Source organism: Leuciscus leuciscus (genome assembly GCF_965113295.1).
Source record: "Leuciscus leuciscus genome assembly, chromosome: 9".
Classification (NCBI taxonomy): Eukaryota; Metazoa; Chordata; class Actinopteri; order Cypriniformes; family Leuciscidae; genus Leuciscus; species Leuciscus leuciscus.
The window spans coordinates 15,965,047-15,979,970 of NC_138733.1; the positions used below are offsets into that span (position 1 = coordinate 15,965,047).

Genomic DNA, 14,924 nt, shown 5'->3' on the forward strand with positions numbered 1-14,924 from the left:
CTTCAACCGTATTCAAGTGCACTTACTATTCATGTCTGTTGAATCGATGACTGTAGACCTCCATACAATTCTGTGACAGAAAGCGAGAGATGTTTGATCATAAAGAAGGCAATCAGATTCGCTCTCAGCCTTTCTAAGGTTCCCTTTGTTGAGCTTTCTCTACAGTGATTGGCCACTTCCCGGTGGTCTGCCTGTCAAAGGCTATGTGGAAGGTGTGAGTGCTGTGTTGTGACGCCTGTCCTCATCTATATCACTTTGCTAACGGACGGCTTACTAATCTGACCTGTGGGTCACGGCAGATATTTTAAGGAGCTTGGGAGGCAATCAAGAATCATTGATGAGAAGTGAACAGCTCTGTTAATGCTCCACAGCTGACCCTAATGTGCCTATGGGATGTAGATGATGTTCGAGGAGAGATCAGAGGGCTGTAGCTCTGTGTTAGGTGAACGGGGACAGACATGAATATATATTAGTCTGCAGGCACTCTCGTCTGTCCTGCTGTTACAGCACATGGGCCTTCGTCTCGATTGGTCGTCTTTCTAGCAGAACATCTGTCAGACCGGCCTGCGTGCTGGAGGAAACTAAGCTTACACTTATTTGACCCATTGGTGCAGTCAAGTAACTTAAAAGCATATTGTGTCTGCCATATTACATTACATTATTATATTACATTACTGTTGAAAGGTTTGTAAGTGTTTTTGAAAGAGGTCTCTTCTACTCACTACTGCATTTGGTCAAAAACTAAATATTGTGAAATAGTTTTGCAATTTAAAATAGCTGCTTTCTATTTGACGTCACATGATCCTTCAGAAATCATTCTAATATGCTGATTTGGTGCTCAAGAAACATTTCTTATTATTATCAATGTTGAAAACGGCTGTGCTGCTTAAAATATGAATGAATCCTTGCTGAATAAAAATATTCGTTTCTAGGGCTGTATTTAGAAAGCAATTTGATAAATATCTTAAAATATTTTGTTAAACATATTTGGTGTTTCAAGTGAACACATTCCCTTTGACAGTCCTAAATGTACAGTTTCCACTGACATTTTTTTTGTATGAGGAGCATTGAAATTTTATCCTTTGTATCTTGATGTGGCAAGTTTTTATTATGTGCAAGCGTGAATACGATTTTTATGTTTGGTCTGGGGCAAAATTAGGCTGACTAAGTGATGGCAGAATTTTCATGTTTAAGTGAACTATCCCTTTAACTCAAATCTGTCAAATCAGCACTCTTTGTAAAGTTCAGGGAATCCATGTGAGAGGGCTTTCAAAGCACAGAGAAGGGGCCAAGCATCAAGGATTTAGTATTGAAGATGAAATGCATTTGCTGATGTTGTGCTCCTTACGCTAACACTAATAAAGCGCTGAAGCAGAATGATGAGTCTTAACAAATGAGTCAGTACCTCAGAGTCAATCCGAATTAGAGGCGTTCAGCAGATGAATGCATAGCTGCTGGGTTTCTCTTCCTCTCTTGAAACAATCGGTCTGACAAGTCATTTATTTACATGGTAAAAAATAAGAGCATCCAGTTTACCGTCCCACCTCTCTCTCTGTCTCATATTTGTTTATCAGTCAAGGGGCAGTCCTCGGCTGTAAATCAGAGCGCATCTGAAAAGCTGAACAGTCCCAATGGAACCGCATTGATGGTCTAGTAATATAGTCCAACATGCATTTGCATTAGTAGGTCTGCCTCTGGTGGGTAATTGATTGACCTTTTTTTGTTAAAGCCTGTTGTATTAATTGCAGCCCTACTGACACACTGACCTTAATGGATGTTTCTGTCGTCACCTGAGGCATTAAACCCTTTCCATCTGGCCCCCAATCAGCCCGGGACAGTCCACGTCATGTGACATCATTCTTATTATTTTAGGTGAACCATCAATGAATGGAGAAGTTGTAGCTTTTGTAGCTGTCTCACTTGCTATTGCTAGCCTCTGCGAAATTGCGGGGGGGAAAAAACTAGATTTTTTTTTAAAATGACTGAAAATATTATAATAAAAGCTTATTCAAAATATTATTAAATACTGTAATGGTAGTATAGAAATAATGCTAAAATAAAGCTGGTATGTGGCACATTCATAAGCACAGTTTAATGGCCTCTATATACTGTCTGTTGGCAGTAACAGGCAGTTGAGGGGCCGTATTAACACATCTCTCGGGACCGCTTCCACAGATGGTCCTTTTGGATTCTTTTTATGTAAATAACAGTGCTGTACAGTAGGACACAATGACACGCACACCTCCCCCTGCGCCATCACTGCTATCTGCAGTCACTTCCATTATTTACCATGTGAATATTTCATGGTGACATCAGTGTTCTGGACGTCCAATGCTGCCAGAGGGGCCCCACTAATGAGGCACGACGCCCCTCTCAGCTGGTCGCCTCACAGCCGGGCTAAATCTCATGTCTTCCTTTTTCTTCTTTATGTCCCACCACAGCGTCTTTCTCTCTGGCTCCTTTTGGCGTTGTTGTAAGCAGTTCACAACTAGGGTACATAATTAACCTTCATCCTAGTAAAAAAAAAAAAAACTGGGGAGTGGTGGCGAAGAGCCCAGATTAGGGCACTCCTCCAGTCAGACAGAAAGGCAATGTTTAGTGGTGCTTGCCAACGCATGACTCACTATTACTGGTGCGCATACTTAAAGTCAGAGGGATTTGATCAAACCCCTAATCCTAAGTATTAGACTTCAGGGTGTAAATCATCTTGCACTGTTTGTACTACAGACATGAGTAGCGGTAATTTTTTGTCCAATCTATTAATTTATTTAAATATACTTTAAAATGCAATGCATGCATACAATATCTTAAAGTCCCACTGAAGTGCCTTGAAACCCAACATTATTCAATGTGTTGACGTAATTTCCACTGTAACAGGAAGACATTGCAGGACATATCGAGCAGCCCCTCCCCCTTTTTAAAATGGCCAATAGCGTTTTATTAACATCACAGCTCGACCGACTGATGATCTTTACAATGGAACAGAATCAACTTCAGCTGAACAACAGCCGAAATGCATCATTTTCCTGTTATCACTGTAAAGCTGCTTTGAGACAATCTGTATTGTATAAACCGTTATATAAATAAAGGTGACTTTACTTGACTTGACATATGTGCCATTCACCATAGGAAAAAGTAATTGTGTGAAAAATTTACAGATTTCAGCCGCAGCTTCAGCATCTATTCATAGTGTAGGGGCGGAACGCTTTAGATTCTAGAGCATTTGATTGGACAGAAAATCTGAAGTGTAGAATGATGTCATCAAAATCATTGGTCCATATTTGCAGAAGTAAGAGACTGTAAGTTTTGAATGCTTATCTCTTCTAAATGTGAATTTTGTCATTGTTTTGGAGCACTCTAGCTTATAGATAACCTTAAGGCTAACATATTCATACTAAAAGCCACAAAAAAAAAATTCGGTGATGGGCATGTTTTTTTATTTATTATTATTATTATTATTTCTGTATTGAAATTGATTCTGTTTTATTTTTTGAGGTAATCAAATAAAAATTGTATTATGTCTCACAGAGACAAAAATGACATCACAGAGGGACCCCTGCAGACAGTCCTGACTGTGTCAAGGTCAATAACTCTCTTAAAATATCAGATTATTTGACCTTTTTATGAAGGGACAAGGTTAGTTCAGGTTGTTAAATGTCCCCAAAAACTTGAATTGATTCATGATATTTGTAAAAATAAAAAATAAAATAAAAAGACATTGGGAAACCATATTTTTTTTAAAACTTTGTGTTGAAAAAATTATGTTGAAGGAAAATATGTCAAATCTAGTGTCCCCTCACAATTTAATTTCAGCTGCTTTCACACTGAATCTGCTGTTTATGACAACCCTGAACAGAATCAATTATTTGTATCTGATTTGTTCATTGAAGTTGAAAATATATCCTTCTTTTCTTCTGTTTGCAGTGAGGGGGTCTTCAAGTGCCCAGAGGACCAACTCCCACTGGATTACGCCAAGGTAGTAATGCACTCAGCACTAATCTCTCATGCATTCTGCTGTAGAACAGATTACAGTTCAATCTCCCACAGTCATTTACATCCCTGCACTATACAGTGGAGTTACATGGGCCTCTTTCTGTACAACTTTCCATGAGTGGCTCTGCAAGTGTATGAAATACTAATGTGTCAACAATAGCAGGCTATGTTTGTGAGTCAGTGACTGCCCCAGGCGCTAACCCTTCGTCCACGCTTCTCAAACCACCCGAGTAATCACACTAATGAACTACCACAGGCCACTCGTTTCCCTGGGAATGTGGAAAGGATGGAATGAAGAAAGAAATGGAGATGACACATAGATTTGCTTGGAATATGACAGAATATATTTTATGCTGCTTTAATGCTGTAGTGTGGTTTTTCTGCAGGGAATTGCAATATGTAAACCTAGGTTGTTTGGACAAATAAGAAGTCTCAACTCACACCATTGTTTTCACAATGATTTAGAATCATTTAGCATGTTTAATTGGACATAAATGGCATAAATTAAAAAACAAACAAAAAACCATTAAGTCCATAAAATTATGTTTTCTTTCTAGAACTAGAACGGAAAAAGTAAAGATCTAAAAATTAAAAAAGATAGCATCATCATAAACTGTAACACTAGCCAAAGGATGAGAGGAAAGGTTAAAAAACGGATGCTGTGTTAAATAAAAAAATTATTTAAGGGTTAATCTTTTCATGAAGGTGTTATATATTAATACAGTAGCCTCCGCTGTAAGCGTTTATATAATATTTCAGTTAGGCAATTTCCTTCTGCGGTTTAGCTAATTAACACCATGCCACATTAAAGTAGGAATTTCACCAAATCTTTAATCAAAGTTTTGGCTCATTTTTAATTTGACCCTTTAGTTAATTTATCCAGTTGAGCTGAGAAGAGTCTGCAGTCTTTAAAGAGTCATTTTACTCAGGTGGTGCCCCAGAAAGTGAGATTAGGAAACCTCAGAGTTCTCCGCAGATGATTAACATACTGTAGCTTGAATTTAACAACAGTGATTTTAAAGCTACTCTAAATCAGTGATTGGCTGCCAGTGATAATACACAATCGTTCACAAAATGCTTCACAAATCTTTTGTTGCTGATGTCAAAAACTGCGTTAAATCAGTCTCTGTGTTTTTTTAGTTTTTTTTTCTTCTTTGGTGTAAATTCATCTCCAACTTTCAGCCCTATTACTCTTCTAACATCTGAGTCATCTTCTCATGCAGTGCGTTTGACACGCTTCTGGAAGGGCACATGCACGGAGTTAAACCTGTTCTGTGTTGGAAAGAGCTTTAGCGCACTAATCCGTTGAAACTGTGATTTGCATGAAGTCAGGGGGATAACTCTACTCATCCTGGAAAGCCTGGAGTGCTGCAGGAGGGGTGTCTGATGCTCATGAGGCCTAAACACACACAATTATAGCACAAGCAGTAATTTCTAAAGACCAGACAGCCGTCCAGTCGCCCACAGATTACCCATCCACCTCCGCAGGGCTGTTGTTCAGTGCCTGTCTTTGCCTGTTTGAGGCTGGGTTCATCACACGTCTCATGTCTCATTTACCTACTCTGTCAAAACTATAAAGTGAATAAGGACACTACCGTTGAAAAGTTTGGGGTCAGTGCTGCAATGTAATTTTGAAAGAATTTAATACTTTTATTCAGCAAAGATGCATTAAATCTGGAAGCCCATTATTGATAATGGTTAACAGTGACAAAGCGCCCTGAAGTTATCCAACTTATGCAAATTAGTGGCAGCACAATTCCGCATTTTTTTTATACTGAAGATTTGCCTTCTTATATGTATTGTATTTATTCATTTATTTTTTATCTACAAATCTTCCAACAATTATCAGTTGTTGTGTGTATGACAGCATGGCACAGTTGCGAGAGTTTATCTTAGTATGCCAGAAAATCTGTCAATGAAAATGAATTTGTGTGTGTGTGGTTGGGAGGGTTAGGGGAGGCGGCTCCGTATGGGATGACATGGGTGGCGAACGGCCACGTCTTCAGTGCTGCCTCACGTGCTGTCTTAACACAGCAGATCTGTGTGTGTGTGTGTGTGCGCGTGTATGTAAATCCTGCCTGCAGCGGATTTGGGCTGATTGGATGGAGTACCGTCTCATCCTTCATCGACTTTATGGCTGAAGGGAAGATGCAATAGCCGCTGAATGCGACGTACACACACAGACGCACGTGTACACACTCGTTTCACGGGGCTCTAGTTGAGGCCATCCGTCTCCGTGAAATTGAATTTGATAGTGCAGCAGTGCATTTGTGTTTTTGACAAAACATTATTCTTTTCCCTGTCTCTCAAAATCCGTTTTACGCTTAGCGTGTTTTTTCAAGGTGTTTCATCGTTGTTTATGTAGAATAACAATATAAAAGCATCAATGTACAACTGACTATGAATGACTACAAAAGTGCAATTTAAACATATATTTAAAAACAAATTAAAGATATTGAAGAATTTTTTACTTAAATTTAGAAATCTAGATGGTCATCTTTCTTTAGAAATTAGGCTCGTTATAGATGATTATATATGAAATTTCACTTGAAAAATAATTATGGCAGCAGATAATTAACAGAACAAGAAACAGGTGTGTAACTCAATCAGAAAACCATGGAAATAAACTAGTAAAAATAACTCAGGCAAACAGTGACAAGGAACAATCAAAACAAAAACTAAACGCAACATAACCCTGACGCTCAAATTATCTGTCAGAATACCACTGAAAATAATGTGATTATCATGATTTTGATTGGTGTGAAATTTTATGAAATACTCAGTCAAGTTACACATTTATTGTGTTTTATGGTCAATCATGTCTGTCATTTCCGAGTACTCAAGTACTCACACACCTATCCTAATGTATATCAACAGACAATCCCTTTTAGCGTGGGTGACGCCACAGGCGGACACTGTGCCATAGTTAATAAGTGAACGTTTAAATCCAGACCTCTGTCCTGTCCTTGAGTGGTTAATATATGAGTGTGTTCTAAGAGAGGAGACAGCGGTGATTAATGTGTCCTTGGTGTAATGGTGTGTTATAGATCTATCCTGACCCTGAGCTGGAGCAGCAGATACTGGCGCTGGCCATCCGCTGTATTCACAGTGAAGAGGGCTGCCGCTGGACCGGCCAGATGAAACAGCTACAGGTAATTATGCTTTTCTCTTTTTATGATGCATTCTCTTTATCCAGTCGTTTTTTTGTTGTGTTTGTTTTTGATGCTTTGTGAAAATACTAGTCTCCTAACATAGCATCTGCTTGTATTGTGTCTAATAGTATCTGCTAGTATTGTCTGTTAGCTAGCACTGATTTGTTTCAAATGTGTTGTTGTGTTAAAGTGATATTTCACCCGAAATTAAAAATGATGTCACCATAAATGTACACTACAAAGCATACTTGTCTGTTTCTTTTCCAGAGCCACTTCTCGACCTGCGCCTTCAACGTGATCCCCTGTCCCAACCGCTGCTCCGTCAAGCTGACGCGCAGAGACTTGCCCGAACACCTGCAGCACGACTGCCCCAAGCGCAAAGTCAAGTGCGAATTCTGCGGGAGTGAGTTCACAGGAGAGGCCTATGAGGTACCGAGGTCAAACCACGTCCGAGACACATTGTTAGAGTGCTGCAGGCATAAAACCTGGAAACAAGCATGTTAGCACTTCCGGTTCCATCGTTCTGAAAATGTGTTTTGGGTTAAATGCCTGAAATAAGGTCTGTGGTTAACACAAGCTCAAGATATTTTCACATTGTATACTATGACAAAATACATTAGTAAGCTAGCATTAACAAGCTTTTACATGTCTTGAAAAAGACACATGCTAACAAGTGGCTAAATGGGACTACAGAGGTTGTCACAACTAACCTTGCTGTGTTTATACCCCCGCTCTATTCTTACTCAAACTTTTGAACTAAGTTAAGATTGAAAGAGTTTTTGGAAGATTGAAAGATTTCTTTACTTCTGCTAGTTATATTTACAGTAAACTTCATTTGCGAAGATTATCTTGATGAACAAAATGTGTAAAAATCATAAACTTTTTTTAGTCACAGAGCTTATTTTTTTCAACAGTCCAAATGTCAATCCTATTGGCTTTTGTTGAGAGAACCAGGGTGATGCTAACTTCATCCCTGCAGCACTCTATTGTTTGGAATATTAGCCTTTTGGATGCATTAGATTAGTGTATTAGATTTCTTATTTGATTACTGTGAGTTTGTGTAATATGGATTGCTACATGAAGGAAGAGGCCTGTGTGCTTCTCACCATGGTGTAATTCTGCAATGTGTGAACTGTAAGAATTCGTAATTAGCAAATTGGCAGCTTGCTATCGTAGTAGCACAAGGACCGGGGTAATATATTCGCTAATATAGTGCCACTCCTATTTTTATACATGTAATACAAACCTCACAATGTATAAAAGTGGCATTTAAGCATTTTTAATTGCATTTTATGGGAATCTTTCTTTTGTGTGTCGTGGGTAGGCTGCAAAATTGCACTAAATTGTTACAGTTTAGTATTAAAGAACTATTTTATTTTGGTTTTGCCACTTTATAGCCAGTGGTGAAATTTGTCTGTCTCTTTGCGCTATGAAATTGCTTGCAAGGCAGATATGATATTAAGCAAACATTCTAGTTAGGGCTAGAATACACCACATGACTATTGCCCCGATTTGAGGTTTGAGAGAGTCGATACTAGTTGCCTAAAGAGTAAATTCAAAGCCAGTCTGCAGATTTTGTGCAGTCATAGTTGACACATTTCACAGAGAATCGCATAATGTATGACGGACACAGACTCTGATGTTTTTTGCTTCAGCCTATGAATCCATCTAGTCAAAGGATTACATTTTTTTTTTATTTCAAGTATCGGTCATTCCTCTTCTAGCAAGATTTTGCATGTTTCTGCATGAGTTTGTGTTTGGAATGACTTGAAGGTCTGTTAGTGAGGCGTTTAATGTATAATGCTCAGTTTTTCTCTGTTACCATTTAGAAAAATCAATGTGTATGGCATTAATTTTTATGGCATTAATTATATACTCTTAAAAATAAAGGTTCCACAGATGTGTAATTAAAGGACAAATTGGGTTCCACAAAGAACCTTTCATGGAACAGTTCTTAAAATAACCATTTTTTCTTATCACTCTTAAAAAAATAAAGGTTCTTTATTGGCATGTTGTTTCATGAAGAACCTTTAACATCCATAGAACATTTCCATTGCACAAAAGGTTCTTTATAGTGAAAAAGGGTCTCCACATTATGTTCTTCACACTTTAAAGATCTGTTCCCTTAAAGTTTTTTGGGGGAACCAAAATTGGTTCTTCTATGGCATCAATGTAAAAAAAACAAAAATGTAAACCATTTTTAAGAATTCCACTATAAACAACCTTTTGTGCAATGAAAATATTCATTGGATGGAGTTCTTCATGGAACTATTGATGTACAATCTATATGCCCCCTCTACACTTTGTCGGGATGGGTGTTGATGTTTCAGCCGACAAAAAAGAGTGCCACGACAGTGACAAAGCAGATCATTTCAATTATGCAAAACCTAAACTAACCTAAATCTTCAACAGTGGTTTTCTTTGAAAGCTCTGGCAATATCTTCAGAAAATGCAAATCTAGTTTCTTTTCTTCCTCTCACATCTCCATCTCCTTTCAGAACCACCAGGGCATCTGTCCGCAGGAGAGTGTGTACTGCGAGAACAAGTGTGGCGCAAGAATGATGAGGAGACTATTATCCCAGCACACCATGACAGAATGCCCCAAACGCACGCAGCCCTGCAAGTACTGTGGAAAAGAGTTTGTGTACGACACCATCCAGGTGAGTGACACGGCACAGCGAACCTCTACACCCAAATCATTCAGTGCTTTGACTTAGACTGTGACGGCCTTCAGCTGTGGTCTTACATCTGTACGACAGAAAAATGGATACAAATAGTGTTTGCTTATTGACTTTTCTGTGCGCACGTCCAACGCCTGGTGTTGATGGAACAGTAGCCGCTCAGTGGTGAATTAAAAGGGTTTTGAGGCTCCACAGGGTGGGATGGCAGTGGGCCTGTGACTACATAAATGCTGGCTTTCATTCTAGATTCTAGGTTTGGTGCCAACCACAGCTTGGACTGGCCTTGCTTCTTTTCATAACACCTGCGTTCACACACACAGAGATATACATTCTGAAAACAGTGAGATTCAGCAGCCCAGTTAACACACACACACTAGCTCTGTTCCAAAACCTAGTGCGCTGCCTCGCTACATCTGTCATGGAACTTTATAAGTGACCAAAATGGGAGTGCTCTACATAAGCAGCAAATCAAACAAATAGCGCTCCGCAGGAAAGACTAGATTTGTAGGTGATTTCAATTAATTTTGATGTTAGCATGTTGCTAAAGTTCACCCTCATGTCGTTCCAAACCCGTAAGTCTTTTGTTCATCTTCAGAGCACAAATGGAGATTTATGAATTTAATGAAATCTGAGAGCTTTATTTCCCTCCATTGACAGCCTCTATTGAAAAAAATGTGATGTTTCCCCATTCAAAGAGATAGGAGCTGCACTTGACCTGTGCCCGCAATTAAGTCGCCTACCTTTTTGCACAGCACTTCGTGTTGTGAACGCCTATGATTCCTTAAAATACTGTCTCTGTAGGCACCCGTAGGTTTTGGAACCGAAAAACTGGTCTTTTAATTTCTTTATACAGAGGAGGATTCACATTTTGTTTTTCTTTTGTTGTATCATTTCTTATTTTATGACTAACATTTGGCCTACACTTCAATCCAAGGCCTGAACATTTATCAGTATGTGAACTGAACCCATGACTTTGGCGTTTCTAGTGTCACACACGAGTGCAGCGACTCTTATAGATGATCTCATGATGATTTCATGAATCCATGCATATTTTAGTTCTCGCATCTCAGAGCTCAAGCTGTTATTGCTCAAGATATCACAGCACAACCTACTGATTCACGTCAATGCTGACTGTTGCCTTTCATCCCTCAGAACCACCAGTACCACTGCCCTCGCTTTCCTGTGCAGTGTCCTAATCAATGCGGCACCCCAAACATTGCACGTGAGGATCTGGCGAACCACGTGAAGGAGAGCTGTGGCAGCGCGCTGATCCTTTGCCCCTTCAAGGAGGCCGGCTGCAAACACAGAGTGAGTCCTGCGCTGTAACTTCACCGCATTCAAATGCTGCCCAATGCAGTTTTCCTTCCTCCACACCTGTACAACTATGTGTCTGAGTCAGTAAAAAATTCCTTTGAAGCTTATCATTGAAGACTGTTTTTAAGGATGGGCTGTCTGCTGTGAGATATCATATTTGCTAGTTTTTGAGATCAAGGGAGTTCGGGGAAATACGTTTTTAATGCACTTTGCAGGCATCACTGTCAAAAACTTTACTGTAACATGTCTCTGGTCTCCTGTTTTTACTTGCAGTATATAGACCCAAGAGTACGGAGGACTAGCAGTGCTAGTAAAAAAAAAAAAAATAACTAAAAGAAATTATCAATTTATTAATTGAAAAAATAAAAATAAAAACTTTAAAAATATGAATAAATCACTTTTCAAATAAAAAAATTAATGTAAAGCTTATTTAATTATGTCTAAAACATTTTGTTAAACATAACAGTAAAATAATAAATAATTTATTTACATGTTTATTTTTTATTGATGCTTTGAAAAATATAAGTAAATGTAACAGTAAAATAATTAAATAATCACTTTTCAAATTGACAAATACACAGCGGTATTGCAATTTGTTTATATAATTCAAGTTTAAGTACTTGAATTAGTTTAAATGTAACAGTAAAATAATTTATTCATTACTTTAAAAAAAAGTAATTTGTAAATACTTTATTCTTAAATGTTGCATTTAAAATTATTAATTAATTAATAATGTTTTATTGAGTAATTAACTGTAATTAAATAAATAATTTTAAATATGTCTGTTTATTTATCAGTTTGAAAAGTGATTTTTTTTTTGTTCATTAATAGTTTGAAAATTGTAGGTAAATGTAGCAGTAAAATAATTACTTTTTGAAATGGACAAATAAATAGACATATTACAACTGTTTATATAGTTCATGTTTCAATTTTAGTTAGATGTAACAGTAAAATAATTAATCACATTTCAAATTGACAAATAAGTAGATATTTTAAACTGTTTATTTAATGAATCAAAAAAAGTCATTTGTAAATGTTTATTATTTTTAAATGTTGCATTAATTATCAGTTTATTTATTGTTATTTAACTACAGTTTTTTTTAAAACATTAATTATATAAACATTTTTAAATATGTCAGTTTATTTGTCAGCTTGAAAACATTATTTATTTACATTTATATTTTTTAATTAATACACTCATACATTGATTCATTGATGCATTGATTTGTTTCAAATTAATATGATGTCTACAATGATCATCAAGGTCTATAGTTATGTTAATAGCATTGTGCAGATCAAAACAAGATGAGCACATTTTAGTCAGCACTCAAATTTATATTATGGCTTATGCAAATGTTCTGTGCTCTGGTTTATAGTGCCCAAAGATGGCAATCGGACGACACCTGGAGGAGAGCACAAAATCCCACCTAACCATGATGTGTAATCTGGTGGGGCGGCAGCGACAGGAAATCATGGAGCTGAGACGTGAAATGGAGGAGCTGTCGGTGAGTCACGACGGCGTTCTCATCTGGAAACTGACCGACTACTCGCGCAAGCTGCAGGAGGCCAAGCTCCGCAACAACCACGAGTTCTTCAGTCCGCCCTTCTATACGCACCGCTACGGCTACAAGCTGCAGGTGTCCGCGTTCCTGAACGGCAACGGCAGCGGAGAGGGGACGCATCTGTCCATCTACATCCGCGTGCTTCCCGGCGAGTACGACAACCTGCTGGAATGGCCCTTCTCCTACAAGGTGACCTTCTCCATTTTGGACCAGAGCGACCCGTCGCTGTCCAAACCTCAGCATATCACGGAGACCTTCAACCCTGATCCCAACTGGAAGAACTTCCAGAAACCGTGCAGCAGCCGGAACTCGCTGGACGAGAGCACGCTGGGTTTCGGCTACCCCAAGTTCATCTCGCACGAGGAGATCAAGAAGAGGAACTACATCCGTGACAACTCCATCTTCCTCAAAGCTTCCATAGAGATCCCACAAAAAATCATGGCCTGAGGACGTTTCGTCTTGACGTACATCTTTATGGACCCTTCTTCCTCTCAGAAACTCTACCGAAAGACTCAGAGCTCGTCTATCTGGTTATTTGGCTGGTTTTGAGGTATCTACGTGTAGAAGTGTTTCGCAAAATCATCACTTTAAAACGTTTTGGATTTGCTTTCCAACACTCTCTTCCTCAATTTACAGCAACGCCTTTGGACATTCAGTAGTGCCTAGAACATTTATTTTAATTTAAATGTTATTTTTATGTCATTTCTCTCGCAAATGTCAAGTGAACGATTGAAGCGGACTGTGAAAGGCTATTCGTAACCTTTGCACTTTGAGAATGTTCTTCGGAGGCGAGGCAACGGAGCTCTGCGACATGGCGGCAGGTGTTCGGCGTACACACACTAACCCTCTTTTTACCCTTTTGTGTACACGCTTTCACCCAGCACAGGTCCTTGATGAGAAACTCAAAAAAGCGTTGATTTCCTGTTTAACACGTTTTAAGTAAACTAACAACAGCTGTGAACTAAATGTAGCTTAACTCGCTCTAGCGGTTCGAGATTTGTTCGACACAACGGTGCATAGTAGTATTTGATGATACGTTATGTTTTTTCAATACTATATAACATTTGGGACAGATTCAGAGGTGCTAAAGCATGGTGGCAAGCTTTTTCGTTACTGTACAGTGGAAAACCAACACATTTTTCAAGCTCATGCACTCCGGTTCGGATCGAAAGCCATGCGAGAGATTGTTTACATTCAGTCTGTGGGTGTTTGTGAGGGTTGCATTCACAGGTCACATGATCTATGACATGGATCAGTTTTTTTTGTACTGTATACCTGTATTCTTAACCAGCGTGTGAGGGCTTGTTGCGTTGCGGCGGATAGATGAGCAAAAGGAACCAAATTTTTTTTAATATGTGAAAAACATTAATGTGAGCAACCTGTTGTGTCATAAACAGAGGGGGATTTCGAATGTGAACTCTGGACTCGCATGCTCAGTTGACTCTTTCTGTTCTTTGTCTTACTCTGTCGGACGCTGGCAGATGATGAATAGAAAGGTGCGGGCACTCGCAACGGCCGCCAAAAAGCGCGTCGAGTGCAAGGGCGTCATATTCGAGTGGCGCTGGTAGCCATGGTTACCCGTGCCTGTTAAAGCAGCATGTGAACGAGAGGAGAGTTCTTCCATGTGCCTGAGGAAGATGAGCCTTGTGCAATATGGCTGCCATTGCTCCATACAGACCAGTGGAGGACTTTGTTGATACTTATTATATATTATATGTGAATACTAATAAAAATAAAAAACATGCAAAAAGCACATTCTTCTTCACATTTAATCTTGCTATGATACCAGCTAATATTTTGCAATGATTTTGAGAAAACCTGGGAGAAAAAAAACAAAAACAAAAGACATTTTTGCTAAGATTCTGTATTTTACAAAGTACTTCAGATGTTTTCTACAACTCTTTTTGACGATGAGTTTCGGGGGCTGTACGTTGACGTTTTATGGACCCTTTTTATGTTTCACCTCTGTGGCATTTTGTTTCATTTTGTTTTGTCTGGTTTGGATTTAGCATATTATGTCTGTATTATTTCCTCTTGAAGAAGTATTTATTTTAAAGCGCCATGACATAAGCTTGACAAGAAATGGTGCAGATGTTTTTATATGTTGATTTGATGATTGCTTGTCAAATATCACTTGAAATAAAACAATGTCTACAAGGTCTGCTCTGATCAGGTTTCGTCTCTTAAATGTTGCTGGAAAACCCCTCTGAGCTCTCAGTTTT

At 38.6% G+C, this 14,924-nt stretch overlaps 1 protein-coding gene across 2 annotated transcripts in view; it reads left to right on the forward strand.

Annotated features, from left to right (window-relative positions):
• The window catches only part of traf4a (tnf receptor-associated factor 4a), a 37,208-nt gene extending 22,345 nt beyond the window's left edge, over positions 1-14,863 (forward strand). Inside the window, exons 2-8 of one of the 2 annotated variants that reach the window (XM_082179504.1) lie at positions 3,529-3,582; positions 3,925-3,976; positions 7,041-7,145; positions 7,413-7,574; positions 9,644-9,805; positions 10,979-11,134; positions 12,517-14,863. In XM_082179504.1, the coding sequence (XP_082035630.1) occupies positions 3,529-3,582; positions 3,925-3,976; positions 7,041-7,145; positions 7,413-7,574; positions 9,644-9,805; positions 10,979-11,134; positions 12,517-13,149 (1,324 nt within the window). In that variant the 3' untranslated portion in view covers positions 13,150-14,863. The remainder of the gene's footprint in view (positions 1-3,528; positions 3,583-3,924; positions 3,977-7,040; positions 7,146-7,412; positions 7,575-9,643; positions 9,806-10,978; positions 11,135-12,516) is intronic. The other variant, XM_082179505.1, reaches the window with a different exon arrangement.
• Positions 14,864-14,924: the final 61 nt, after the last annotated feature.